General features: G+C 39.5%; 1 protein-coding gene across 1 annotated transcript; it reads right to left on the bottom strand.

Moving 5' to 3' along the window:
• Nucleotides 1-199: 199 nt before the first annotated feature.
• Nucleotides 200-26,444, bottom strand: atrx (ATRX chromatin remodeler). The gene is made up of 35 exons (XM_072438636.1): nt 26,273-26,444; nt 25,295-25,338; nt 24,638-24,681; nt 24,418-24,539; nt 24,270-24,341; nt 24,078-24,187; nt 23,931-23,998; nt 22,186-23,731; nt 21,513-21,999; nt 21,376-21,445; nt 21,074-21,225; nt 20,829-20,990; nt 20,603-20,729; nt 20,200-20,302; nt 19,889-20,092; nt 19,576-19,717; nt 19,398-19,507; nt 19,142-19,288; nt 18,889-19,066; nt 18,601-18,738; nt 18,359-18,534; nt 17,604-17,721; nt 16,030-16,160; nt 14,563-14,651; nt 14,341-14,483; nt 12,777-12,927; nt 12,591-12,697; nt 11,826-11,934; nt 11,571-11,748; nt 11,294-11,485; nt 4,746-4,895; nt 2,398-2,526; nt 1,942-2,037; nt 1,740-1,868; nt 200-1,616 (listed from the first exon to the last, which is right to left on the bottom strand). Exons 2-35 carry the CDS (start codon nt 25,331-25,333, stop codon nt 1,401-1,403), a joined length of 6,135 nt encoding a protein of 2,044 aa, XP_072294737.1. The 5' UTR covers nt 25,334-25,338; nt 26,273-26,444; the 3' UTR covers nt 200-1,400.
• Between the last annotated feature and the right edge of the window lie 1,181 nt (nt 26,445-27,625).

Raw genomic sequence — 27,625 nt, forward strand, 5'->3', positions numbered from 1 at the left:
AGGGACATCAGGCACTTAAGAGTGTGAAATGATGTGACATAGTGAATAAATATTAATGGTCGGCTAACATGTGATTTTTAAAAAGTATTAATAAAAATATCAAAAAGTTTATTCAGTGAATAAATGCCTCCTTTCAATAAATTACATTGATGGACTAATTTATTGATGGGACAAACTTTTAAATAAATCAAAATGACTCGAGAGCACACCGTTTGGTCACTTTATTAAATGTAATATTAAATACTTATCAAGATAATAGATCATGGCAAATCATGTAGAACATAAAAACATTCTTCAAAGGGTGTAATTTATACATTATGAAATACGATTCAACAGTTCTGTGTTAACAGCTACACCAGTCTAAAAGATAAAAAGCAAGAAAGTGGAAAAATGAGGTCTGAACAACTCCTGGTGCAACTAAAAAGACCAAGGGAGCACATGAAAAAAAAAAAAAAACAGACAACATTCTGAAATTCAAATTCAGTCCATAGGATCCACAGTTGTCAGACTCTGACAGATGAGTGAAGTAATCAGTCAGGGTGAAGGGGTTGTGCTTTAGGAGAGCCAGTCCTTCACACCCTGCCTCTAGTTCAATACAAGTGGAACTTAAGAACAGAAAAGAGGACGCACAGTGCTATGCTAGACAACACGTGACAATGCAAATGTTACCAAAGGGTAAAGAACCGGCAGGCAGTTTTGAACACCACAAGCATTGCATTACCACATTTCAGCGATAACTAAACACTCAAAATGATAATAGAAAATATTTTAACAAACTGCAATTTTATAATCTTTACATGTTTTTACGAAAGAAAGAAAAAAATATATAAAGACATTTCATGTTTTCTTGTCAATCTCTCTAATAGAGCTTCAGAAGCTCAGAATGTGTAGTTGTTGTATGTTGGCAATATCTATGGGGCGTATTAAGAAAACGCTTTGAATGATTCTGCCATTGACGACAATGGTCCCACTCGGGGTAATTTAGGCATTTAAAAACAGTATAAAAACTGACTTTAAATAATACCAAACCCTCTTTTAAACAAGAAAACCATGTTTTGCCTAAAAGCATTCTGGGCCTTTGTAAATACATGGAAAAAATAGGATGTAGAACAACATTAGTGCTGTATTTACACTTAAAATGTCCCTAATAGAACTGGTTCACACACTTATACAACACAATCCCTCTTCTCTGAACTACGAAATAATGAACTGAGAGATGATCCCATTTCTGGCTCTCACTGTACAGCAGGCGAGTCCCGAAATGACACCACTCGCATCCAAATTGAACTGCACCGGGCCGCTCTTGGTTCTTTAGGGTCTTATAAGTGGTGTTAATGGAAACAGAACCTTGCCGGAAGAGGCCTCTGGGACCAGCGAGCGGAGCGGGGGTCTTGTCTGACCTACAAGCCTTTGGAAGGCCCTGGATTTTTGCTCATAGTTTGATGAGGACTTAAACCATGGAGCTGCTGGTAGAGTCCCAACAGGTCCATCTGGCTCATCCCAGATGCTCCCAGAACGCCATTTTGCAGGGCCATGTGGTACTGCTGGTTGGCCAGGGCGAGCTGCTGCTGCTGCACCTTTCTGTTGTTGATCAGCTTCTGCACAAAGCTCATTAGCTGCAAAAGAGTAAAGGGCGCATATCAAATGTGGTCTTGACAGGCATCAGATCATCATATTCTATGTGCACGAGTAGAACAGCTGCTGTAAGGAATCTACAGGTATTTTAAACCAGCGCGTACCCCCTGCTGCCGGCCGAGTATGTCACGGTAAATGGCCTCCCGGCGCTTGATCTCCATCTCCACATTGGCCTGTCGGTTCAGCGCAATAGCATGGACCTGGTTCTCAGTCAGGGATGGGTTCTCTTTCCACTGAAATGTAGATTCACATTTAATGTGTACACAAATTACATAATATATCATGGGAAGATGGTTCCAGACTTACCACCCTGGCAATCGTATCCTCCAGTGTCTCCGGACTTAAAGACTTCAGTGAATTTGTGGCTTCAATGACTTTTGCTCGACCCTGGTTGATAAGATCCTAAAGAGAAATAAAATTGTGCCCGTATGAGCTTTTCAAACAAATGTGTAGCAAACGTTTGAATATTTGTCTTGTACATACTTAATAACATACTTAATATGTCAACTTAAATAACATACTAATTGAAATACTAAAAGATCATATGCCATTTTTAAAAAATAAAAATGCCCTTTGTAATTACCAACATTCAAAGCCGACTTTGGCCCTCACTTACATGTGCCAGCGTGTATAAATAGCCGCGGTCGCAGACATGGAGTATTACAAACTGTCACAATTAGCAATGGGGTCCTGAGGAATGTTGGATGCCATGCCGGGGGGGCAAAAGCGGAGCAGAGGGGGCATGTGGAGCTCATTACTTACCTCCAGCTGCTGGTTGGACATTGTGGTTAAGGCCGCCATGTTGAAGTTGACGTAAGATTGGGCGCCTGCAGTCATGCCCATGTCCATTTGGGGGTAGCCAGTAGGTGTGTTCTTCATCATGGACATGCCCTGCGACAAAGACAAACCGTTAATATGCTGCTAAAAAAAGTTGCCAGGGGCATGACAGGGAATCTGTGAAAGAGACACTTGAACATGATCATAAAATCCTGCCAATACTTTTATCCATAGATGCAAACAAAAGTGTGCGCTGCTATCCTGAATTTATGAGTGCGTTTACAAGTGGAGTGACCCAGGGTAAACAGTCTTGTCCCAGTAAAGGACAGCAGGATGCCGATGTTTTTGTGTAATTGAGCCTCTGCTGCAGATGGTTTCTCAGTGCCCTGTAATCTGGCCATCCGGTATGCGAGTGTGTGTGCGTGTTAGGGGCCTTGGACAGTCTTTTGTCACAGACAGGTGTGCAGTGCCAAACTGTACAAAACTTCAAAACAACCACTTACTGATGTCTACAACATTTTTAAACTTAAAAAACTAAATGTATAAGTTAACAGAAGAGAGTTACAAATTAGAGTACACAGGCTGTCTTGAACTTATGTGGACATGGTTTGCATGCATTTTAAATGTGCACGATGCAACTTTCATGGTGCAAGGTCTACAACCCGCTCGTCTCCATGGAAACTATTAAGTCTTTTCTTTAAATATTCCACAGTTTTGCAGGGTGCACGGTTGCAGACCCTAACCTAAAGCTCCCGCCTCTCAATAAGTCATGGGTTCAATTCCTGGGCCAGACCAACATCACATCTCTGAATGTTATGGTCTGCACGCCTTTCTTGTGTTCCAATGGGTTCTCTCCGTGTTTTTCTGTCATTGTTCATCAAGACATGCATGTGTTGGGTAAACTAACAACAGTTAGCAACTGTAAATTGCCCCCGAGTGAATGGTTGTCTGTGTGTCTATGTCTCTGCACCCAAATCAATAGAAAATTAATGAAAATACACTTCAGCAGTAAAACAAATCTAAAGGATATTTTGATTATTATTTTTGTGCCCATGTGCAGTCATCACAAGTGAACTGTAGGTCGAGTCTACAGTGGCGCTCCAGCTCAAGTTCTCACAGGTCTGTCCAGTTTCCTGAGCTGCAAATCTGATATTCATACATACAGCTTATTCCAGCCGCCACTGGCAGAGCCTTAAGGACATTAGCCGAGGTTGGGTTGCATTCCAGTTGTTTTCATTCCACAAAGCTCCCCAGCATTTAGAATGATCCTGCAGCCTCGTGCTTTCTCTGCATCCTCAGCGGATAACACACAGAACTACTGTGAAGACAAATTGGATCTCCTAACTCAGCCTTTGTGACTCTGTTCTTTTGTAAAGCAGAGGACGCACTGAAAACCAGCTTAAGGCAGACAGACAGGGCACAGGGGAGAACGTGTTGGAAAAATAATCATTAGAGTGAATTAGAATCTAGGATTACACAGGGAGAGGGACCAGCTTCTGATCCATTACAACATCAGCTCACCAGAAACACACCTTTACAAATAAACTGCACTAATTGCCTATTGAGGTTGGGGTGCTATGGAAAAGTGAAAACTGGGCAGCGTTAGCGACCCGAGTATCTACAGAGAGACCCTGTCAACTGCCTCAGTGATGAAAGGATTACAGTGATCCAACGCAAACACATCTACAGAAACAAGAAGGGCTTTGGTTTGATCCACACCGAACTGGAGGATCTTAGGAACGACGGACACAAAGGCCAATTGCTATTGTTATAGTGGGTTTACATGAACAGAGAATTCTGAGTAAACAAATTAACCAAATGTATATAGTTTTTGCCCCAAACTGTCAGACCACTCTTGTCCCAGTCTACAGCAGGTCAAATAACCAGTTAGGAGCGAGGGCCGAGAGACGTTCAGTGGAGTCTCAAAGCTTTGCAGATGTGTTTGTTTGTAATAAAAACTGTAATCATACATATAACATTAATCTGGCAAACACAGATAAGCAACAACTCATTTACATTGAGCATTTAAGTTTGATTTTAACATCAAAACAGCACAGCACTTACTAATCCTGATGTCTAATAGTTCCCTGGCTGTTTCCTACCTGGTGCAGTTGAATGCCTTTCCTAGTTTTCCCTCGTCTTTATTTGACAGTGCTTTTATATAAAGAATCAATAAGACTACACAGACTTCTCCAGATGTGTTGTTTCGATCTTTGATAAAGATGCCATGAGTGTACTTCCCAGGTTTAATGTATTTTGAGAAATCGATTCAAATTAGACCGGGCCACTTATCCAGCTTTCCCTGTAGTATGTAGTGAGTTTCTGTGTGTCACCTTCTTCTCAGCTTCATACTCTGTCCAAGCCGCCTTTCGGTCCTCTTCGCTTAGGGCTTCCTCCTCCTTATGGTCCAGCAAGGAATCATGCTCGTGGTAACCCACAATCTGGTCCTTGTTGTTCTGGAGCATCTCAGCCAAAACAGCATCCTGCAGTAAAATAAAGTGTAAAATCGTCAATCTACTGAATGGTTATTTGTTCAATTTAGGTGATTACTAGCTTTGCAAAATATATAAAGCATGATAGCCCAATCACCAGATATTGTAAACATATAATCTATACTAAGATATTAAATCTATATCTAAATCTAAATTGAGTACTGACACGAAATACTCATTTAAGCAGGTATCGATACTGACACACACAAACAGGACACTGGAATCTGCGCCGCAGACAACAATGAAGACGTCAGTTACATTTGCCCTCATACATGATAAAATCCTGCTTGTACATGGCCAATCGCAACAAGAACGTGACTGATGAGTAGAACCAACTCAAATGTTTGCCTTTTAGCATGGCAGTTAATTATATTATGCTTTATTAAACCCTCACACATTTTTAGAGCGTGTTGAGAATCCCCTCCCCACACACAGAAACATGGACTGACAAAACTAACACTTTTATGAGGTAAAACTTGGCCCTGACTGTAAAAGGAATTAGACAGATTAGACAACATATAAAAAGGAAAACAAAACAAATACCACATACTTTTTGTCAGAATCTGGTTTCCATGACCACATTGTTATTGAAAACAATACCTGAGTAAAAATGGAGAGCTGGACCAGATGCCGCTCACATAAACATGGTTTAAATTACTCCACACAAAGTTTTTTTTTTTTTTTTTTTTTTTTAAACTTTACATTAAACTGGGACTTCTTTCTGGAAACTACTTTCTGGAAACATCATACAGGAGTTGCATCATTAACCTCAGCAGGAGCCAGTTTATAAAGGGAGTGCCCCACAAGAGGAAAATTACCAAAATATTAATGTACAGATTTTAATTTAGGGTTTTCCATGACTTTTCCATAACCATTTTCCAACTTTTCATGACCTTGAATAAATTCACACAAAATATTTAATCATTAGCCTTGATTAGGTGACTGAGATTGTAGGTAAATTGCACCGGCTCCAGATTGCCAGAGTACAGCCGTGCTTTTGGGACAATTGAGATAGAATTTGGCATTTGGTACAGACGCTTGAATTTCGGATCATGCTATTTCTTAGCATTTGAAGCAGGCAACGGTGCACTTCTTTGTTCGTGTTTATTTTGTTTGGTAAACTCTATGTCAAGGTCTCTTAAATGCATGATTTCTTATCAGTTTTTAATTCCTCCAAAATAGTTAGAATGGTGCACACAGGTCTGATCTAAGCGGCGTCCCCTGTGCTTGTGGTTCTAACAACAGTGCTGTTTATTCCCAGTGTCAGGAGGGATTCACCTGAGCCTCGAAGTGGCTCGTGTGCGCTCCGGTCCCTGGTTCCTGATTCCGGAAGGCAGCGGGAGCTACTTTTTCAAACTAGCTACGACAATATTCCATACATTTCCAAAACCAATACAATTCTAAAAGTTTTCCAGGGCTTGGAAATTGGATTTAAATTTTCCATGACTTTTCCAGGTTTTTAATTTCCTGTAAGGCCATAGTTATTACTTGGTTTACAGTTTTTTTAATGAAATGTATTGCACAGGCGGACGAACTATAAATATAATTTCAATTTCAAAAGACGTTTTCTTCCAGGTTTGCCCAAAACGCACCACGGGAGGAGAGGGGGAGACGCGGCGCGCAGGTGAGTGTAACAGTAGATTTAGCGTGTTTTAGACGGACAGAACTGACGCTTAAGTGTGCACCCTCCCCCACCCAGTCACGGCAAAACGCGCTGAAGAAAATGTGGTAAACGGGTTTAAAATGTGTATTTGCGATATAAAGGCGCAGCAGACAGAGAGACGGGCGCGCACGCTCTCTCTCCGGGGCCGCGCGCAGGGACAGACCCGCCCGGAGTAGCCTCAGACTGACTTCCACAGGAGTTTGGCGAGAAATTGCTTCAAGCGCTCTTATCTTTTGACTTGATACCGTTTTTTACATTTAATTTAATGCTATTTTGCGTTGTCAGCGGTACTTCAAAAAAAGACAAAAAATAATTGTATTTATTTTGTAGAAATCAATAATCTAAGTGCGGCGGATCCGTAAACCAAGTAATAGAATAACTAAAGCCTAACTAAAAAAAGAAAAACTTGCTAAGTGGAAACAAAATGTATAAGAAAATTAGTGACACAATCTCACAATGACAAATGCTTTAAGAAAATAAAACCACAAAGACTAAACGGGAACATACACAAGAAGCCAAACATTCAACAATTCAAATAGGATACAAAGGCTTGGGTCAAATAAAGGTCAAAATCGATGTCACACCATGAGCCGAAACAACACTTTTAATGTCAGTCAAAATGTTCCAAAAATGTTTTGAACATGACAACTATTGTAGTACTCTGCTGTCAATCTCTAGCTGGTCAGAAGGAGCGCTTAAGACACTAGTTGTAGCGGGTCAGTGGCGCTGCAGGTCAGATGACAGTACACAGCCGGTGAGCAGTGCATTTGGAGGTACAACAGTAATCTGTGCTCGCAGTGGCTCTGGGGTGGTCCGTCCATCTCACAGGCAGCGTGCAGTGTGCCGCTGTGTTCAGAGCCAGCACTAATGATTGTAGGTAACTCTACCTGGGCTATTGTCATCCTTTAAGGGCCGCACGCTGAAGCCTATCACTTTACTGAGGGGAAACAGAAAAGCCCAAAGCAGTACTGGGTGGGCAAATGTACTGAAAAAGTGGTAAATTAACCCATTGGCCCAAAGCGTGGGGCGCAAAGATTGTTTTTATAGAGTCACATCTCAAAAGGAATTTTGGCATGTGGCATCACAGACGGTTGTTTTTATTCAATTAGGAAATGCCAAGCCATAACAAACAACAGGCTTTTTACATTCAAGACCAAAGACCAGACGCTGTCTCAACCCAAGTGCCATAATCTGTTGTTCAAACTTAAACACAAAGTATGCCTTATTTAACAAAGTATCTGGAAAAGTGCTAATAACGTGATGTGAGCTCCAAGAAGGAAATCTGCCACAGCTGACTTGGACAAAGAATCAAAAAGATAATAAGGCTAAATTTGTATGATATTTACACATTCTTGAAACCTATTTAAGTTCAATATTTGAAAGCAAATTAAAGCACTCTATGTAGGAAATGTACATCAAAGTCAACTGCAAAACAAATAGCGTTACTAGATTTGACAACATTGCCATGTAATGGAAATCCAAGACAATACATTTCCTAAAGATAAATGTATTATTTAAAATTTTGCTGAACCTGAAGGACCTTGCACTTCAATTAGCAAACAGTGAGGCAAACATAAATGAGGAATGAGAATTTGTATACTGGATTAAAAAAAAGAAAAACAGACCCTCTTTCTCCCTTATTCAGCTAGTGTTGCTTCTAAGAAATAAACTGTTACATATTGAGATCAGACACTGTTTGTCAGACACATCTTAAAACACAGGTGGGTTTACCATGGCAACACAAGGGGCCAAGACGGGATCACAGCAGCAGGAATGTGCGGAGCCAGGATATTTGTAATACCTAAACATAGCCCGTCAAAACTCTCTCCCCACCAGCTGCACATAAACGATACACATAACCCCAATGGCCCACTCCGAACAAGGTTTCTGCTTCAGGACCACGTTGTCTTAACACCCTCCAGGCCCTGTATGCAAGTGAGGGGTTGATCTGGCTGTCAGTCAATTAACAAAGAAACAAAATCACGCATGTCACAAAAGGCTAAACAAAGACAATAAACATGGTACATTCCTATAAAAACAAGCCCCAGCGAGCACCAGAGGGGGGAGGGTGGGGCTGAGAGGAGCGCGGTACAAGGGCAGGCCAGCTGGAAGGTCAAGCTGGATTCAACCAGACATCAAGTCCATTGTTGCAAATTAATAAACTTGTAGCCCAAATAAACTAAAAAAATGACAGATTATGCACACGGCTACCTACAGCAGAAACATCACAGCTAGACAACAGTGCACCCAGGATTACAATTTGTTTGTAATACAGTATCAACTTCAATTATAAAAATGAAGCGCAAACAATACAGTAATCAGGCATTATATAAACAAAGACCAGAGTGAGAAAGGAAAAAAAGAAGGAACATGGTCTCATGCTGTTACTATCATTAGAGCTCGCTTCTCCTCCAATCTGACAAGTTCAAACTTGTTCTGAGTCTGGAAAAACGCTGAAAAGCCAAACAAATCTCTGACTCAAGCACAAGTTGAGTCCTCAAACAAGAAGCAAAATATATCCTGGATGTGGTGTACATCCAAGACGGGTGATATATGATGATTAAATAGTGTTTAAGGATTTCCTTTTAAATCAAGAGTTTTCCTTTGGCTAATGAGACAAGCATGGTGAGGCTTACTGATCCAGTCTGTGTAGCACAGGATAAGTGCAGCCTCCCACTGGCTCTGTGCACCGCTCAGGGCACAATGACAAGAGGGCTGTAGCAAAATATCTAACACCAATAAATTAGGAACTTTATTTAGTGATACAGAATCAATTGCAACGGCTTCTATATTGCCATGCCCATTTCTAGGGAACATTTTAACAAACCGACGTGTAACAGACTAAATTTGGTGTGACGTAGTCCTACAGAAAATATCACAACATAATGAAAGTACTTCTTGCCACAGGCACAAGGCACGTAGGATCATCTCGATAAACCACTTTAAAATTTTCCATGTGATGTTGAACAGACACGCACGCACACACACGCGCAATTATAACTTTTTGGAGAAATAGGTCTCTTTAGTAATTAGCGTGAAAGGCGTAGGCTCTATCATTGTCCACAAAAGCAAGGCAAATATCTGGAAATCAAAAGAATTGGGTATTTTATCCAATTGTGAAGGACCCCGGGATTCCTAGAATACTACTGTACAAGTTTGACATTGTGCAAGGATAGGACAAATCTCATGTCTGGGTCACATGTACACTCCATGTCATTAGAAGGAAATGTGCCCTGTCGCTTTGTCTCCAATTATTTTCTCTGAGCCATCTTTAACAGTGGGGTTTCAATAATGACCCTTCATCAGAGTAGAGGCAGCCAGAAGGGGACAAGAAAAAACAAGTGATGCCGCTTTGAACATTTCGGAGTAGTGATGAGTAAGAGTAGCAGATGGAGACGATATCGAGCAAAGGAACAACAGTGAGGACATGGGGCGTGGTGGAAAAGATGATAAAATAAAAAAGGAGGCTGCTTATGTTGTGCAATAGGGCAGAGTGGAGCATATCTGAAAAAACTTCCTACTGCTACTACTACTCCCTTTACGCACAACGTGACCTTTAACGCACTACGTATCTTAAAAGAAACAGAAGACTGACTCAGTGGAAAATACTGCAGCTTACTATCGTTGCAAGGACGAGAATATGATGTGGTTTGTGTGACAGGCTCTGGAAAGATAAGTTGCAACAAACCACCACAATGAAATATGTGAAGCAGTGAAGCTCCATACGAAATGACGTAATGAAACGCATTTGCCTGATATGTAGAGAAAAAAAGTTGAGCCTTAATCGCTTATGGTTGACTTTACAGACACTTGACAAGCCACACATGGAAAAGCAAAGAAAACTGTGTAGATAAATATCTTTAAAAATATTGCACACCTGTTACAATGGCTGTTTAAACCATCGTCATGGAAGTGGTCAGCCTACTTTTGGCTCGCAGTGATGGATAGTCTGACTCATCTTCACATTTTTCCAGACGGCAAATTCCTTCCGAACAGCTGTAGTTTGACTGCCCCATTGCCAATAACCTTAAGGCAAAAGGTCCTGGTGCCGGACTATTTGATATTGTGTTACTGGGTTTATTAGAGATCCACTTGTGTTTACAGACCTCTGCCAAGTCAAGCTAATCAAACCAAAAAGCAAAACCACTTCAAAAAGAAAAGGGAAGATACGTGGGTAATTTAGAGACGAGAATAGTAATGAAAGGAAGAGAATTTGGGAAAAACTGTTTTATAGTGGTCTAGCAGCTTTGCAATGAGCAGACTGTTTAGTAAATAGCTGTAAACAGACAAACTTGTGCAGCTGTTCAAAGCTGCATGGACTATGCCATGGCTGTTTATTCTTATTAAACCCTTGGGGCCCAAATACTGACACAGCACCAGCATTATGGAGGAGAGGCAGATTATGAAAAGAAAACGCTAAGTAAAAGATCCCGGAAAGGCCAACCAGGATGCAAGCTGGCATGCCGTTTGGTGCAATTTTGGAATAACAAGCTTGGCATTTAAAAGTGAATTCCTTGCCATGTTTGTTAGAGCATAAAAGACACATTTACTACTGTTAATAGGTTTCAACCTAAAAGGTTTTGTTTGAAGAGTCAAGAAGAACACAATGAAATTTCAAGTTAATGGAATACGATTAAATCTAGTTTCCTGATGTCTTTTAGAACAGACCAGTTTATAAGTGTTCAAATGAACATGTACAATATACGAGGCGAGCGTATTGGTTTACCTTCGGAAGCATTGGCGTGTCCCTCTTTTTCTTCTTCTCTGAGGGGTTGTCCAGCTGGTCTGGATCAAAGGTGTAGAGCTCGGACAGCTCGTTCATGGTAAAGTGCCTTTCAATTTGTTGCTGGTCCACAACTCGGAATGCCAAAGACTGCTTAGTTATTTGTCGCTCATAAATCTTTTCTTCCATTGTACCCTGGAAAGCACAGCACATTTTATCAATGAATGATTGTAAAGCAAACTATAAATAATAATAATAAATACTGATTTAATGTTCATACCTGAGCCAAAAACCTGTAGACAAAAACAGTTCTAATTTGGCCAAAGCGGTATACTCTGAAGATACTCTGGATATCGTAGGAAGGATTCCAAGATGCATCAAAGATTATGACTCTGTTAGCTCCTACAAGGTTGATGCCCAGTGAGCCAGCTCGTGTTGAGATGAGGAACAACCGACCTCTGGTAAGATTGGAGGTTAATATTAACTATAGATCTCAGATAAAGTATTGGACACAAAAGCTGACTTTGAGTTGTACCTTATGTTAGTGGGGTCATTAAAATCCTCAGCCCACTTCTTTCTAGTGGTTGCGTTGGTAGAGCCATCCAGGCGGTAGTAATCAATGTTTCTGTACCACTTGCCTTCACCTGCACAGAATAATAGACTATAGAGTGAGTTTCAATGTACAATACATTTATATTTTTTCATTTGTCAGATGAAATGTATTAATTGACAGCAGAATTGTGGTTGTGTTGGTCAGACACCAACATGTTTAGCTTTCATGGCCCACCCCCTACCAGCCTTCATAACCAACATCTCTGTATGTTTCCAATTACAGCACTGTGATCTTTTCATTACAAATTACGAACCCTTGAGCAAACATTTTTTGTGGAATAAAAAGTCAAGGTCTAATCATTTCCAAAATGAAAGTAAAAACAGCTGCTCAAGTTTAATTAGAAACATGACCTTACACCAGCAGCGGTGAATTTGTAAGCGCCTGTGTGTGTTTAAAGTTAATAAGCACTCGAGTACAAGTATGTTGCATACAGGCAACTTCAAACGGGCATATCCATATGAAAAAACAAAAAACATGTTGGCATTTTTAACATTTTACAGTGTTTAGTCAGTTCAAAATCCATCAGCATCAAATAAAAACCACAAACCTTTGGACAGACATGTGGGCACATACAGTATACAGTGGCTGGTAAAGTATAAAAGGTACAATCTGTAAAGGTGTTATATGAAGCTACATTAGGCCCAGCCTTTCACAAAAAAGTAACTTTTAAGAGTCATGCTTCAGTACCTTTGTAGGGAGATGGCTTCTCTTCATCGTCTTCACCACTTCTACAAGCAAGTTCCAGGAAGTCCTCAATTAGGTCCAGAGAAATAAGAGACTGACTGAACACCAGCCTGAAGTATGAAGTTAACGTATGTTAGTAACAATTTAACAAACTAACAAACTATCATCATCAAGGTGCTGGGGACTTACACTTTCTCCTCCAACTCCTCTGCCATTCGAAGTATCTCAAAAAGAAGCGTCATTTTTCCAGAATGCGCCAGGATTTCAGAATCAGCTTCAGTGACAAACTCTCGGTGCCAGTCAGCAGAGGGACTCCCGGGATGTGAGCCAGACGGCCGAGCTGCTGGCATAAACACTGAGTCAATTCACTGCCACGGCGAACATTGAAATTACAATTGCACTGGAGAAAAAAGTGTCACCATTTCATAATTTTGTTTTCATCCCTAAATTTTTTTGTTAGAAAACAAGACAGAGAGGGAACAACAAAAACATCAGTTGAGACTCATGCAAGGCATTCTACTTTCTGATTGTAATTTGTTTTGAGAACCAAAATACGAAATTAGAATAGATTAGAGTCACGATCATCGTGAGGGGAAATATCGCGATTACATGATTATTGGCAAAAAGAAAGGAAAACCAGATATTTTTTTATTTCAACGTGCAAATATTCTTGAGATGAAAATGTTAATTGATTAATTTGAAAATAAAATATAATGGCCACAAATTGATTAAATAATATACATTTAAGATTACTGACACCTCATTTTAGCTCTTAAGCATTATATCAGTTATTAGTGATGAGCTCCATGGTAACACTCAGGGGAGGGGCTTGAAACTTTGAGAAAGTCACTTTCCCTTAGCTTACATCAACCACAAACAGCTTTGTGAAACTACCCGTCTTCTGCTCTTCTTTGAGCTTGTGTGTTCCGTGGCTCCATTTTCGGTGCGTGCCAAGCGGCTGCTTTGCCCCGTGTAAACTCATGAAGCAGTGGAATAAAACAACTGTACTCGCGCTGACTGCAGCTCGCACAGTTGACTCGCAATAGTGTGGACCTCTGTGTGTAACGGTGGACCTTGTGTGTAACGGACCGGTCGTTCAGTGCGTTTCCACAGGCATGTGTGCACCAGACAAATCATAAACAGATCTGCCTTGTTGACACGCTAGGCTCCATCCAACACACACATACAGGTGCGCGCACACAGCCTGTGACTCGCGTTGCGCCTGGACACATTTCTGCGGTATACCATAGGTTCTCAAAACCCCACGAATAACCTACCGTGGCCATAAATACTCACGGTTATTGAAAAACTGGCTAATTTTGCAATAAAGAATAAATCAGCATTACCATCGTTGTCAGTAGAAGCTATATTTGATTAGAACATGTATCTGTATCTGGGGACACAGAGGTCATGTTTATATTTTAAATCTAAATCTTACATTTGTTTTCTTTAATGTTGAAAAGAAATTGCAGTTTTGGGATTTTTGACTGCTCATAAATATTGGACTGTAATTATTGAAGCACCATTAATTACAGTCCAATATTTATGAGCAGTCGACCCAAAACACTTGATGGGCTATTTCCCTGTGAACAGTGTGCACTATGACATGGTCTTATGAAATGCATTTTCCCCCAGACGTGATTCTTCGTCTGAAAAAGCGTCACCATTTTGTAAGTATGTTTTTGTTATGATTAATTAGTTTATGTGTGTAACATAATGAACAAGTGAGGGTGTAAAGCTAAAAGTAACCTACGTTCTTCTACAGGCTCTGGCCGGCTGCGACCTCCTCCGCCTTCACCGTTTCGGCCTCGGGAGCTGGTGTTCCACTCCTTGATCACTTCCACATCATCACTATCAGAATCATCCGATGCATTTTTCTTGCCCTTCTTCTTTTTCCTAAAAACATTAAGAGGCCAGGAGAAGTTAAAAACACTCTATAGCATAATATTATTAAGTATTGTATTTGAATTTTTACTTCTTCTCGTCACCAGAGCTGAGACTCATGGATGACTCATCAGTTTCCGAAGCGATAAACTCATCCATACTGTCCTCATCAAAGAATCCCTGTGACACAAAGCAGATGGCAGGACAAGGAGTCAGAATCATATACAAGACCAGAAATCTATAGTCCCATTCACACATGCCGTCTGATCTGGGAATTTCCCAAGCATTTTGCCAGAGCAGGAACATGTGTGAATAAAGCCAGAACTGCTTTTCCTGCATTTTTGGTCAGGCAATTTCCCTGATAAATTCCCAGGACTAAAGCAGGGAAGGTGTATGTGTGAATAAAGCCAGAACATTGCCAGTACCACTGCTCGTTTCTTTAGTTACAAGCTTGATTTCCATGTACACTGTGTAGTTAAGTTTAATTTTCTGTTGTTCACTGTCGCCTGTCGAGGCCCCTCCTGTTTTGATTCTGGGCGCAACAAAAATAAATGTGATTGATTTGAATTTTACTGTCATCCTATTAAAATGATTCAGCACAGTACAATAGTGAGAGAATACAGATAAATATAATCATATTTCCTTTGTTTTATTGATCCATCTAAGTTTTAGTGATGTATTTTATGTCACTTCCTGATTTGACACAGCCAGCAAATATGACATAGGTAGAGGTAATGCTTCAGATGTTACTTAGCAACCAGATTGCAAACAAGGGCCATGTCCTTTTAGATTATACAAAAGTTTGGATTTGACAATTAATTACACCTGATAACCTTTATTTTGTTAAATTATTGTTGAAACTGTCAACAGGTGCAAGTTGCGTGTAAAGTTTCTCTGCGTTTTGATAGAATGTCGCTTTTTAAGATAAGATAAGATAAGATAAGATATTCCTTTATTGTCCCACATGGGGAAATTTCATTGGTGCAACGCAGGTAGATACAGAGGTAGATACAGAAGAACAGATCACTTATAGGAAGTCTGAAAAACACTTTCAGTAGAAGATCTCCTATAAATAAATAAAAACTCCCATAGACAAATAAATACATAAATACCAAAATACCATTGCATGTGATCCCGACAGTAATTGCACATGAATATGTGTCACGACAGCACATAGATTGCACATGAATTTCACAGTAATTGCACATGAATTGCACATGAATTCCAACAGCAATTGCACATATGACAGAATTGCACATCAGTATTAGGTTAGGTCAGTATTGCGACAGAGTTGCAGGTATTCGGTTATAGAACTCGGCACTACTTACAGTAATTTGCAACTTTGTCAAATTTTCTCAACAAACTGCAATTTACAGATGTAAAACTATAATTATTTACCACAGGGACTAGCTCCCCAAAAGTCGTCATAAATAGAAAAACATGAGAACCTGTCATATTGGGCTTTAAGTTTGAATGAGAATTATGTGTGAAGGGAGGTTTCATTAGCTGTGATGTTGACTTATTTACATTTTTGATTTTTGATTATCAAAAGTCCTACCCTGTTTTCTTTACTGATGTAATCCAGCTGAAGGCACCATGGATGGGTCCAAATTCTGCTGAGCATCTGGAAATCCTGGAAGAGTTTGGTACCAGTGCGGCCTCGGCCCCCTTCCACAGCATTTCCCGCACCTGCACCAAACAAACCCGAGTGAGAGGGATTCATGTGGAATTATTAATATGCACCTCACGGCAAGAAAACAAGCACTTTATATTCAGACAAAGGAAAAGTGAAATACCCATTGTTACTATCAGTCAAGTGACCATAATAAAAGGTCATTAAATGTGTAAATAACATTTAAAAATGTGATCAAACTTGAATCAGAATTGATCAAATCTCACAGTGAAAAGATTCAAAAGTAAGATGTTAAAAAAAAAAAAAAAAAAAATATTATATATATATATATATATATATATATATATATATATATATATATATATATATATATATATATATATATATATATATATATATATATATATATATATATATATATATATATATATATATATATATATATATATATATATATATATATATATATATATATATTTGTGTGTGTACACACACACACAAACATATGCCCAGTCATAGGTCAGTCCTGTATACAATTAAAAAAAATAGCTAATCACGTCACTTCACTTATCTACAAGTCTTCCAGATTTTTGACCACAGGAAATGTCTTTCCTTTCACTTTATGCTCCTGCATTCTCCCTTGCAACCCCACCCATGGTCCCCTCTGTCCCTGGGCTCTTCATTAAGGAGACGTGGGAAACTTGACTTAAAATTTTGCCTGGGGCATTTTGCCAGATGCCACTCTTCCACACAGGTCCTAGACCACATTTTAAAGCGGAAGTCCACTAAACGACTTAACAAAGCCGCTAAAAATGGCAACTCCAATCATCTCAAGTTTTACTTAACCAAAGGACAACCAGAATAACAAGCACTGCAAAAACCTTATTATATACAAAGCAGTCTTATGGTAGTCAGGTTGGTAGACAGACTAACATTAGCAAAATGTAAACTTGGCAATTCAAAGATCTGAAACACACTAGGCACGTTATGACTTGCTCTGGTCCCCACCAGGTCGCTTTGGAGCTCCTGGGCATGATTAGGGTATTTCCTTGCACCGGGTTTCACTTCTGTTTTAACGTCTATGTAACGTACTGGATTTGTCTGATGATAGATGCTTTGTATATCTATATAATATTTTCCGTCTTGACAGGAGTGATATACGTTGATAAACATGAAAAAACTAAAAGCTTAGCTTAGCCTAAATATGCAAGTTACCATCACTAGAAGTACAGCGGCTTATCACAAGATCAAGTCAGCGTTTAATGACAAATTACCATTTTCCATTAATATCTGCTTTTTGCCATATTGTTTTAATGAGTTTGTGCAGCTCCAGCTCAGCTAAAGCAGACCCGTAACTGAGAAGGGCAAGGACCCTGATACGGTTCACTTAAGTCATTGCACTTTCGGACCGTGACAATCATTTCCGATGCAAACCAATAGAAACAAGAGTACGAACCGTGACATGAAGACACAAAGCTGCTGTGTGACCGAAAACCCACCTGTGAAGTGCTCCAGGTAGTATCTGTACAGTCGACACTGGATGGGAGTCATTCTCACAGAGAGCACATATTCATGCTTCGGAGGCAGAAACTTTGTAAGTGCCGAGTAATCCTTCCTCTGTGGAAAACCGCAAAGAAGAAAATATAGGATTACACACTGTGGTACATAGAGTTAAGTATTTTTTTTTTAATTTAATTTCTATGTTTTTGGTCGGACATGTTTATGAACATACATGATACACATGCTATAAAAATGTTGAATTCAGTCATTTCTTTAGTAGTAACAAAGACAATGTCATATTTTCTACTAAAACAGAGAAAGTGGAACTTGGTTTGATAGCTTAATACACTGTATCAAGCATTTTGTTTTTGTCAATCAGCAGAGATGCAAAAATCACTATGTTAAAAATAACAGGATGAGAAAAAGACATCAGTTTAGATTCAGTGTTAGCTCCTCCCTTCAAACAGAGCCCTGGCAGAATTGAAGAAAAAAAAAAATGTAATTTTCAGTTGACAGAATTACATTTTATATGAAAACATAACATCTGGTATATGCAGACCTGAAGTTTTTTGGCATATTAAAAAAAGGTCCTAGATTATGCATTAGACCATCAAAAAAGGAGGATTGCGCAAACAAACACTTTTTTTTACTCAGTTATTTTGATAAGCATATAGACAATGATTATATGAATGTCACTTTAGCATAACAAACCTTTAACAATTATCAGTGAAGTTATTTTAGAGCCATAAATTACCTGAACACAACCATTCAACATCTCGTACAGAATGTGTGCCCTCTTCTTCATAATGCGGACATCCTGCATCGTGGAGTCAGCGCACTGTCCATTCTGGATCGGGTTAATGAAGCGGTTCCTAAACTCCTTCACTGAACCAAGCAGGTTTTCCTTGATGAAGTTAACCATGCAATGGTCTGACATAAAAAGATATTTTTAGACAAATAAAATAATAAACATTTCAAAGTACAATGGAATCATACATTCAATAAGGTTATTTTGCAGTGGTGTTCCTGTGAGGACCACCCTCCTTCTCGTCCTGATGGAGTTCATGGCCTTGGACACCGCAGAGGCTTCATTTTTAAGAATATGACCTTCATCACAGATCACCAAGTCTGGGCCTGGTCAAAAGAAACCAATGTAATGAATATCATGATCAAGTGCCTATTCAAAATGCACATTTTCCACATTGAACTGCAGTTTATATTGTCAAATATTTAAACCATAAAACAAAATAATTGTTTGAAAAGTACAAGGAACACATTATGTACCTGGATCTACAAGTGTCTTCTTAATGGTCTCTTTGAGTTTCTTGCTTTTGATGTTTCTCCCCTGAGTGAGATTTCGATACATCTCATAACCCATAATCATTATGCCACCAGATTCTTGCCATTGCTGTAGTGCATAAGCCCTTTCTTGCGGTCTTTTTACTGTGGCCAACTCTGTAACCTATGACCCACAAACCAAACAATTGCCATATTAGACAAACAAAGCCATGTGTTATTTTACAAATTTCTCCTTTACCTCCAGTGTCTCATCATCCTTAAAACCTTCTTGCCACTTCTCAAACTCATTGAGCCAGTTTAGGACAGTGTTCAGAGGACAAACCACCAAGGCAGTGGCGAATTCCACTTTTTCAGAGAGCAGCAGAGTGTGGAGAAATGTCACCACCTAAAGTACAAAAGCAGAATTACATATTACTGTGGATATGTACTAGCTACAGCATATCATCCACACGGAATGCAATTCTGAATGATTCTACCAAAAGCAATTGTTGTACCTGAAGTGTTTTTCCAAGACCCATGCAGTGGGCAAGGATGCAACCTGAGCCAGCAGATTTCTTAACCTTTCTCACAGATTCACAACAGCAATCCCACATAAACTGAACCCCTGAAACACAAGGTCACAGTGTGATTAAAATAAAATTATAAAACCAAAAAAATGTTTTTTGTCCTTACCGTCAACCTGGTGAGGCTTGAGCTTCGTCACAAGGTTTCTGTGAACCTGCACTAGAGGCTCCTTGGTCTCCTCATCCTCATCCAGAATGAGTTTTGTGGTGATGGGGCATGTCATTTGGGATGATTCTTTCACTTCAATAACCTAAAAAGGGGTCATGTATGTTGAATATTAAATGTAGGAGGAGAAAATAATTTAAAGGCAGTAGAAAATCAGCTTGGAATAAAATCAAAAGCCAAATATTAAGGGCAACAACTTCGTACAAAACAAAATTATAGATGCAACAGTAAAAGTGAAGCACATATCGTACGGTACCTCTCTGAGTCTCTTCCGGAGTGCTTCTCTCTCTGCTATCCTCTTTCTCCGATCTTCCTCTTCTTTAAGGGCATCCCGTGTCTCTGTGCGCAGTTTGTCATCCTTTAAGATTTTGCGGATCTTCTTACGTGCTTTGCGGCCTTCTTCACCCTCCCCATCATCGTCTTCACCCTCCCCATCTTCACCCTCCCCCTCCTCTCCACTCTGTAAAAATGATCATAGCACTTGGATTAATACCACTTTTACAGAGACCGTGTTATTAGGAGTTTAATTTTGTGGAATAACTTTATTTGCAATAGACATGGCCTCACTTTCTCATTACTAGAAGATGAATCCTGAACTTTGATCCTGCGCCGCTTCTTCTTCTGCTGCTGCTTGTAACTTCGTTTCTCTTCAGCCTTCTTTTTTGAAGCTCTGTAGTCATAAAAATAAAAATGTTAAGCGCTGCAGATGACTATTACAAACTTAAAAAACAAAACTAGTTCATTTTTCCAGCGGCCGCACTTTCTTAATACAATCCTAGCACCCAATTATTCAAAAACTTTATTATTCAAAACTTTCAGAGGACTCATTTTGACGAGAGTCGTTTTAAAATACATCTGTACTGGGGCAAGACACGTTTTAATTTCATGACATAAATGAAATTGAGTGCAGTCACTTTAGTTTGGCTCAAGGCTCTAAAGAACATGATACTAAAAAAGCGATTGTTCATACCTCGTCTTTCTTCGCTTGCCTTCTTTCTCAGAGTCGCTCACCTCCTCACTTAACGCTTCTGAACCTGAACTTTGTGGGCTGGAGTCCGGGTCCTCAAAATCCGAATCTTCTGAATTATCACTTTCCACTGAAAAAGGACAAGGAACAAGAAAAAACAGAAGGCACTTAAAAGGCCCCATGCAACACAGGAAAGCTAGGACAAATGGTGTATAGAAGTTATACTCACCAGTCTTCTTAGCCTTCTTTTTCGATTTTTCCTTTTTAGCCTCTTTGTCCTCGTCCCCAGATTCACCCTCGCTCAGGGACAGCTTGTGACGGAGAAGTTTGTGACGTCTGGAACCTTTCTTCACGTCAACATCAGAACCCGAGTTTTCTGTATCACTGGAGTCTGTACACGTGAAAGGCAAAATTATGTCTGCACTAACTGAAGTTATTGCTGAACATGGAATTAGCATAGTTTAGTATGGCTACCTGATGTATTATTCTCATCTTCTTCACCCTTTTTCTCTTTCTTAGCATTTTTGGAGGCATCTTCTTTATCCGATCCTTCATCATCAGATGAACTTTCAGCACCAGATGAATAGTTTGATTTAATTTTAGCAAGAAGCATCTTCTTTGCAATTCTTTAGGGATAAAATTAACAGACTTACAGTACAATGAGGCCAAATGCAATTTGGGAAAAGGGAAAATATCCCTAATCATTATTTAAAAAGTTGGCTTGATTAAAAAAGGCTATTTAAATATAGATTTTTTAAAGCCTTGCGAGTCATTACCTGTTTTCAGGGTCATCTTCAAAATCATCTTCTATTGGCTGAGAGACAGTTTTCTCATCAACTTCATCTCCTACACAAACCAAACTGTAAGTGAAAGGGATCTGAAACCTGAAGCATGTGTGAATCTGTGTAATTACCTGAAGACTGATGAAACTGCGCACTTTCACCAACAATATTCTCCACAATAGGCTGTATCTTCTGATCATCGCTGTCCCCTGCAGCTTCTGTGTCAACCTGCTGCTCTTCCTCCTCATCACTTGATGACGATTGCAATTTAGATGCCTCTATGGGACTCTTGCCTGTGCGTTTCTTTTCGTAGGACCTTTTACGATCCCCTGGCTTCTTCTCTGGAGAACTTGTTTTCTCATTGCTTTCTTTTTTCTTTCCTTTCTTTACTCGGGTGGATCTCCTTTTTGATTTGTCCACATCTTCTGAATCAGAAGAGTCAGAATCCTTTTGTTTTTTCTTCTTTGGCTTAGTTTTGGTTTTATTTTCTTTATTGTCTGAATCTGAGCTTTCAGACTTCCTCTTTCGTTTTGAAGAGGGGGATGTGTTTTTTAGTTTGAATAAACGTTTCTTAGCACAACTGGTTTTCTGCTCATCCCCAGAGCTATCAACCGCTTTCTTAGCACAACTGGTTTTCTGCTCATCTCCAGAGCTATCATCCGCTTTCTTAGCACAACTGGTTTTCTGCTCATCTCCAGAGCTATCATCCGCTTTCTTAGCACAACTGGTTTTCTGCTCATCTCCAGAGCTATCATCCGCTTTCTTAGCACAACTGGTTTTCTGCTCATCCCCAGAGCTATCAACAGCTTTCTCAATAAGTGCATTTGGAACTTCATCAGAGTCAGAATCCAGAGTCTTTTCTTCCCGTTTCTCATCTTTATTGTCATCCACTGATGTACTGGACGCAGCTTTTTTTTTTGAGTTTTTCTCAGAATCTGAATCCGATGACTCCTCTTTGTTCTTGGTCTCTGTCTGCTTCCTTAAAGGAGTAGTCTTGACACGACTTGACTGATGAGTGCGCTGTGGACTGCCACCTTCCGTCTTAGTCTTCTTCTGCGTCTCCCCTTTCTCTTTGTTTTTAGATCTGGACTCACGGGTCGTTACAATAGGCACAGGAGTTAATTTGACTATCAGATTCTTGACCTTGGGCTGGGATCGTTTGGAGTCTGCTGGATTCCCATTTGACTTGCCATCTTCTTCTGTAACTGACGTAGTGTCACTATGTTCAAGTTTGGCAGAATCAGCAAGACTTTCAACCATCTGAAAAAGTTCTTCGGGGACTGAAGGGGGAACAGCTAAAATATCCTGATCTAGTGACATTTCACCAGAGTCTTCCAAGGCTTCCTCGCAAATCTCAGTCTTTATTTTAATTTCTGGAGTGGTTTGATTCATTTTGGAATCCACGTCAATTGTACCAGCATTTTTAATTTGTGGCTCTTCAACTGCATCCATTTCCTGCATCTCTTGAACTGGCAATTCTTCAGCTTTTGTGTCCTCAGTGCTGGGGCTTGCCGGTGTTTTGTCCTCCTCCATGTCCGGGGTGTCCTCCTCTGCAGAGCCCGGGTCATTTTCCTCCATCTCTTCCATAGATGCTGAAACCAGACTATTGCACTCTGCCATCTCCTCAGCAGCAGATTCATGGTTGGTTTCTTCGACTGGCTCCTCAATAGCAGTTTTCTCATCTAAAGCGTCCGAGGAATGGTCAACATCTAGATCATTTTTCAAGAGGCTCGGTTCACTTGAGTGTTTTGTTGCACTGGGCAGGCCATTCAATAACTCCATATTTATAAACTCTGGCTTTAGTGCAGCCTCCAAAGCACTGTGGGCCTTTTTTAAATCTGCAAGTACTGATTTGAAAGCTTTCAAATGCCGATATCTAATTGAATTATCAGTCTCTTCTTCTGCCGTCTGTTGTATGAACTGAATAAATGTATTGTTTAGACTGGTAGTAGTTTCAACAAGTTTTTTCGTTTTCTTTACAAGCTCTTTGGGTACTTGTAGTTTTTTATAGGTAAAGGTCATTGTCCCTGAGGCTTCAGGCTGTTCTTTACCATTAACAACTGCTTTATGTTCCTTTACTGCTTTCTTTTTATCTTTCTTCTTCTCAGGCTCCTCACTTTTATCAGTTTTCTTTTGTTTGCCATGTTCTTGAATCTGTTCCATCATACCATGACACTTGGAAACTAGATCTTCTAGAGGTTCAGCCCTGCAAACAAAGCAATGCCACTTGGAGTTTTCATCAGTGATGAGCGATAGCTCTTTTCGTCCCAGGTTGCGCAGGATGCACTTCTTACAGAAAGCATTACTGCAGTAGTCACAACAGATGAGCTTCCCTCCTTCAGCGCACCACCTGCAAAATAAATGTATGCAAACTTAACACCACAAACATTTTTATAAACAAAAAAATTGTAGAGCATATAACAATGAATATAAATGTAAGCGAAAACAATTTAATATTACATTGAATCGAAATAAGATAGGTGGATAAGTGTTTAAGAAGATAGCTTTGGTTATCCCTTGAAGAGAGTAAAAAGAGTCAAATTTCAGACCTGCATTGTTCGTCCATCCCATCAGAGTCCTTGCTGATCTCATCACTTGTGTAATAATTGTAACATGACTAAAAAGGACATTATGAAAAATGTAAACATACATTTGAATCAGCAACTCATATACTTTACAGATTTAATATTCCCTACCTTACAAATAAGCACTTTGAGCACAGGGTGCACATACACCGAATTGGACCGGAACTGGTTAACTTGCTTCCCACAGCCTGTGCAGCTGACATTTTTTGAGAGAGCATCATCTGTGAAGGGCCAAAACATTATTTCAATAAGTTTGACATTGCAGATAAATGCAGATTTTCACATTTGGTCATAGAAAATTACCCTTTTGCTTTTGTTTGAAATCCACCCTAAGCTTCATGGCTCCTTTACTCTCATTTCCAGTATGCTTCATTCCTACAGGAGAAGAAAAAGATGAATGAATTTGCAAGTTTTCAGCATCTACAGTTTGGCCATAAATGGTGCCCATTACCTTTTGAAGAGTTTGATTTGTTTCTTTCTGAAGGACTGTCAGAAGTGGCACCTTCATTTCCACTTTGCTCTGAGGCATCAGATTTGTTTTGTCCAGATTGCTTGGTCATTGTGGCGGATTTTCTAAATAATAGATAAAAATATTTCAAGTGTCAAAACTGGAAAAAGTTTACACAATTTGAAATAAAATGTACAAGGTTATTAAAGGATTGTTTTCTGACCTCTTATTACGAGACGAAGGCTTCATAGTTTCTGAACTACAAGGCTGATGTGATTAAAAGAGTTTAATACAAAAAAAGGGGAAACAACATTAGGTCTAATAAAGTGGTACAATTAATAGGACAATCTGAGAGCTTGAGTTCATGGGTTTCAGAGTGAAGAAATTGTACTGTTGCCGTGGCAATCAACAATTCAAAATAGTCCATCTTTGAATGGTGAAACATCCTAACAATTGTCACCAGTGAACAGAAACTGGAACCATGAATAGCCTATATAGACTTGCTTTTCAACCAGTGTGCCTTGAAAAAATGTCCAGATGTCCTAGACACTTATTTCCATAGAGTTCAGAATTATGCAAAACTAAAACTGGTGCCATAGCAATTAACAATCTAAAATAAGATATATTTTTTTAAATGGTAAAAAGTCCTCAAAAGTTGCATATAACAGGAAGTTGAAACCCATACCAAAAAGAAAGCAAAACAATTATCATTGCCAACTTTAAAGAACGTGATAGTGGCACAGCCAAATTTGTCCCATAATATACCACATTTTTACCAGAAAGTGTGCCATAACTCAAAAAAGGTTGAAAAACACTGGCCTACTCATATTTGATAAACGTACAATTTGGGATCTTTTGAGGATTACTCTGAAAAGCCTACCTCTTCCGTTTCAGTCATTTGGCAGAGATCCTCATTCATTTTATCTAAAACAAAGTTGAAAAAGTTATTAGAAGCAACACTAAACACAGGGGAAACTGTGCATATTAGAGTACAATAACTGCATCAGCCATTGGGTTAGAGTTTTTTCAACTGGGCCATGAAATTATACATTTGTTAAGACATAAAAATTCCCCTTTACGGAGGGGCCCAAAACCATGAGGCGGGCGGGCGGGCTTCGTTGTTTATTTTCCCGTTTTGCGTCATCATAATGTGCTGATTACGTCTGAGCCGCTGCTTGACTTTAATGGCGCTAACTTAACACATTGTGTAACAAGCACAATCAGCAACATTAAAGCAAGTAACATTTTATAGACAAGTGATTTTATTAATCAACGTATGTGCAATGTTTTAATTCCCTAAAAATATCTCACCATCTCAAATTAGGCTCAGTCACATTAGCATTTTGAGTAGCTTGACTAGTGTGGTGAGATTTGTGTTCATGGCGATCGCGTAAAGTATGCGGAACATACAGTCCAATGTGCTGGTTCGCACCAGAACATGCGTGAATCCCACCCAGGGCCCGGTTCTTGTACTACTGTCCAGGACCATGGCCGAGACATGAAGCAGAGCTAACTCCAACACCAAATCTAGCACCAAAAGTAGCAAAAGGCATTTTGTGCGCCACAGAACAAGTAATGAAAGTGCTCTTTTTAAATCATTAACATTAGAATGTGAATCACACACTACCGCAATACTAGTTGGCATTATGAGACTGGGCAAGTTTATAAGGGAGTAAAAGAATAATAACATTGCCGGGTGCGCAGCTAAGTGTGCTAACCTGCGGAGCTTGTAACGTTAGCTGGCACTCATGGCCCGGCTTTCCGCTAGCAACTGTAGCTCTGTGAGCGGCCCATTAAATATATATATATATATATATATATATATATAGGCTATGCAAACACTGAGCTGTTGTCTTACCCAGTTTTCACGACTGACATTTCTGATGGTGCAGAGACGACTCTTGAGATGTAAATTAAAAAGTCGTTTGTGTTTCCGATGTCACGGAAGCAAAGGCAGCCGAAAGCTCTCCAGTTACAGGAGACAAAGCGGGAGGACCATCTTGCCGGATGGCTGTGGACGCAGTAAAATGGCGCATCAGCCTAAAGCCCATGTGCTTTCCCATTGGCCAATGGCGTCAGATGCTCTGGCTCTCTTCACTCAGGATGAAAGTGGTCTCTGATGCTAGTGAATTAATGTTGTGTCTGAACAGACAGAAAAATTTATTGATAGATAGATAAATGGATATAGATGTACAAGGTCTGAAACAGGACTAACCCAGAATCAAACTCGGTCTAAAGCAGAATTAAACAAGGACTAATTAGTGCAAACTCAAAACTAAACCAGTAAAAAATATTAAAATTTCAATATTTGGAAGATATGGACCGGATTAAATCACTTGGAGGGCCTGATTTGGCCCCCGGGCCTTATGTTGAATTGCCCTACTCTTAAGCTATGTGCTTCCAAAGCAAACAAGTCTAATTTGAAACTTGCAAGAGTTTGACTCAAAATAGCCCAAATGCACACACACACACGCACACGCACACACACACTCACATGCCGGGGAAACACTAACTGTTAATCTACATTAATTCAAGTTAGGCTAGCAAGATTTAAGCAAACATAAATAAAAGGGGGTTTCCTTTACACCTTACTGTGTTACAACAAGCTTGTTGATAAGGGTGATTACCATTAGATTGGCAAGTATGCTGCCAATCATAGTGGAACATGTAAGAATGAAAATTATGAACAGTTTCCATAAAGAAGTGTCCATATTTGGTGTCTTCCTCTGATGCATCTAAATGCTGTGGTTTATAAGTGAGAAAATGCATGTGATCAACACACTTTCGACCCAACCGTGGATATCTCCTCTCCTCGCTCTGCCAGTGGTCTTTAATTATGAAGAAACTCATTTACACTTTTGGGCTAGTCATGTTTGGTGCTATTCTTAATGCAACAAGATCAAAATGTGATCAACGTTGCCTGCTGCAGAAAATGAATAAAACCGTGAATGACTTGATCTTGGAGGTAAAGTAACTCTTGTCGTTGTATTTATGCTTCGTTTAAAAATCCTAACAATTGTCTTGTCATTAAAGCACCCACAGGGAAATGTGCCGGCAATACCTGGAAAAAGCATTTGTAAAGTAATAATTGTTCAGCTTTTTATATTTATATATATTTAGTTTGTCTTTTATAAACTAAATTGTCTTTTACAGAAATGTTGCTTCTGTTTTGCTGAGAAGTCCCTGCTTACCACTAACAACAACAGTACAA

This window comes from Eucyclogobius newberryi, unplaced genomic scaffold, assembly GCF_026437365.1.
Source record: "Eucyclogobius newberryi isolate DKJ021-1_F unplaced genomic scaffold, fEucNew1.0.hap1 SCAF_11, whole genome shotgun sequence".
NCBI classification, from domain to species: Eukaryota; Metazoa; Chordata; class Actinopteri; order Gobiiformes; family Gobiidae; genus Eucyclogobius; species Eucyclogobius newberryi.

What these genes read in the sequence shown, in the direction of transcription:
- atrx (XM_072438636.1), bottom strand. Translation starts at nt 25,333, where the DNA reads ATGAATGAGGATCTCTGCCAAATGACTGAAACGGAAGAG. An exon ending in TCCGGAAGAGACTCAGAGAG is followed by an intron (nt 19,718 to 19,888) that starts GTACCGTACGAT and finishes ACCCCTTTTTAG; the next exon opens with GTTATTGAAGTGAAAGAATC. An exon ending in AGCTCTGGTGACGAGAAGAA is followed by an intron (nt 14,484 to 14,562) that starts GTAAAAATTCAA and finishes TAATGTTTTTAG; the next exon opens with GAAAAAGAAGAAGGGCAAGA.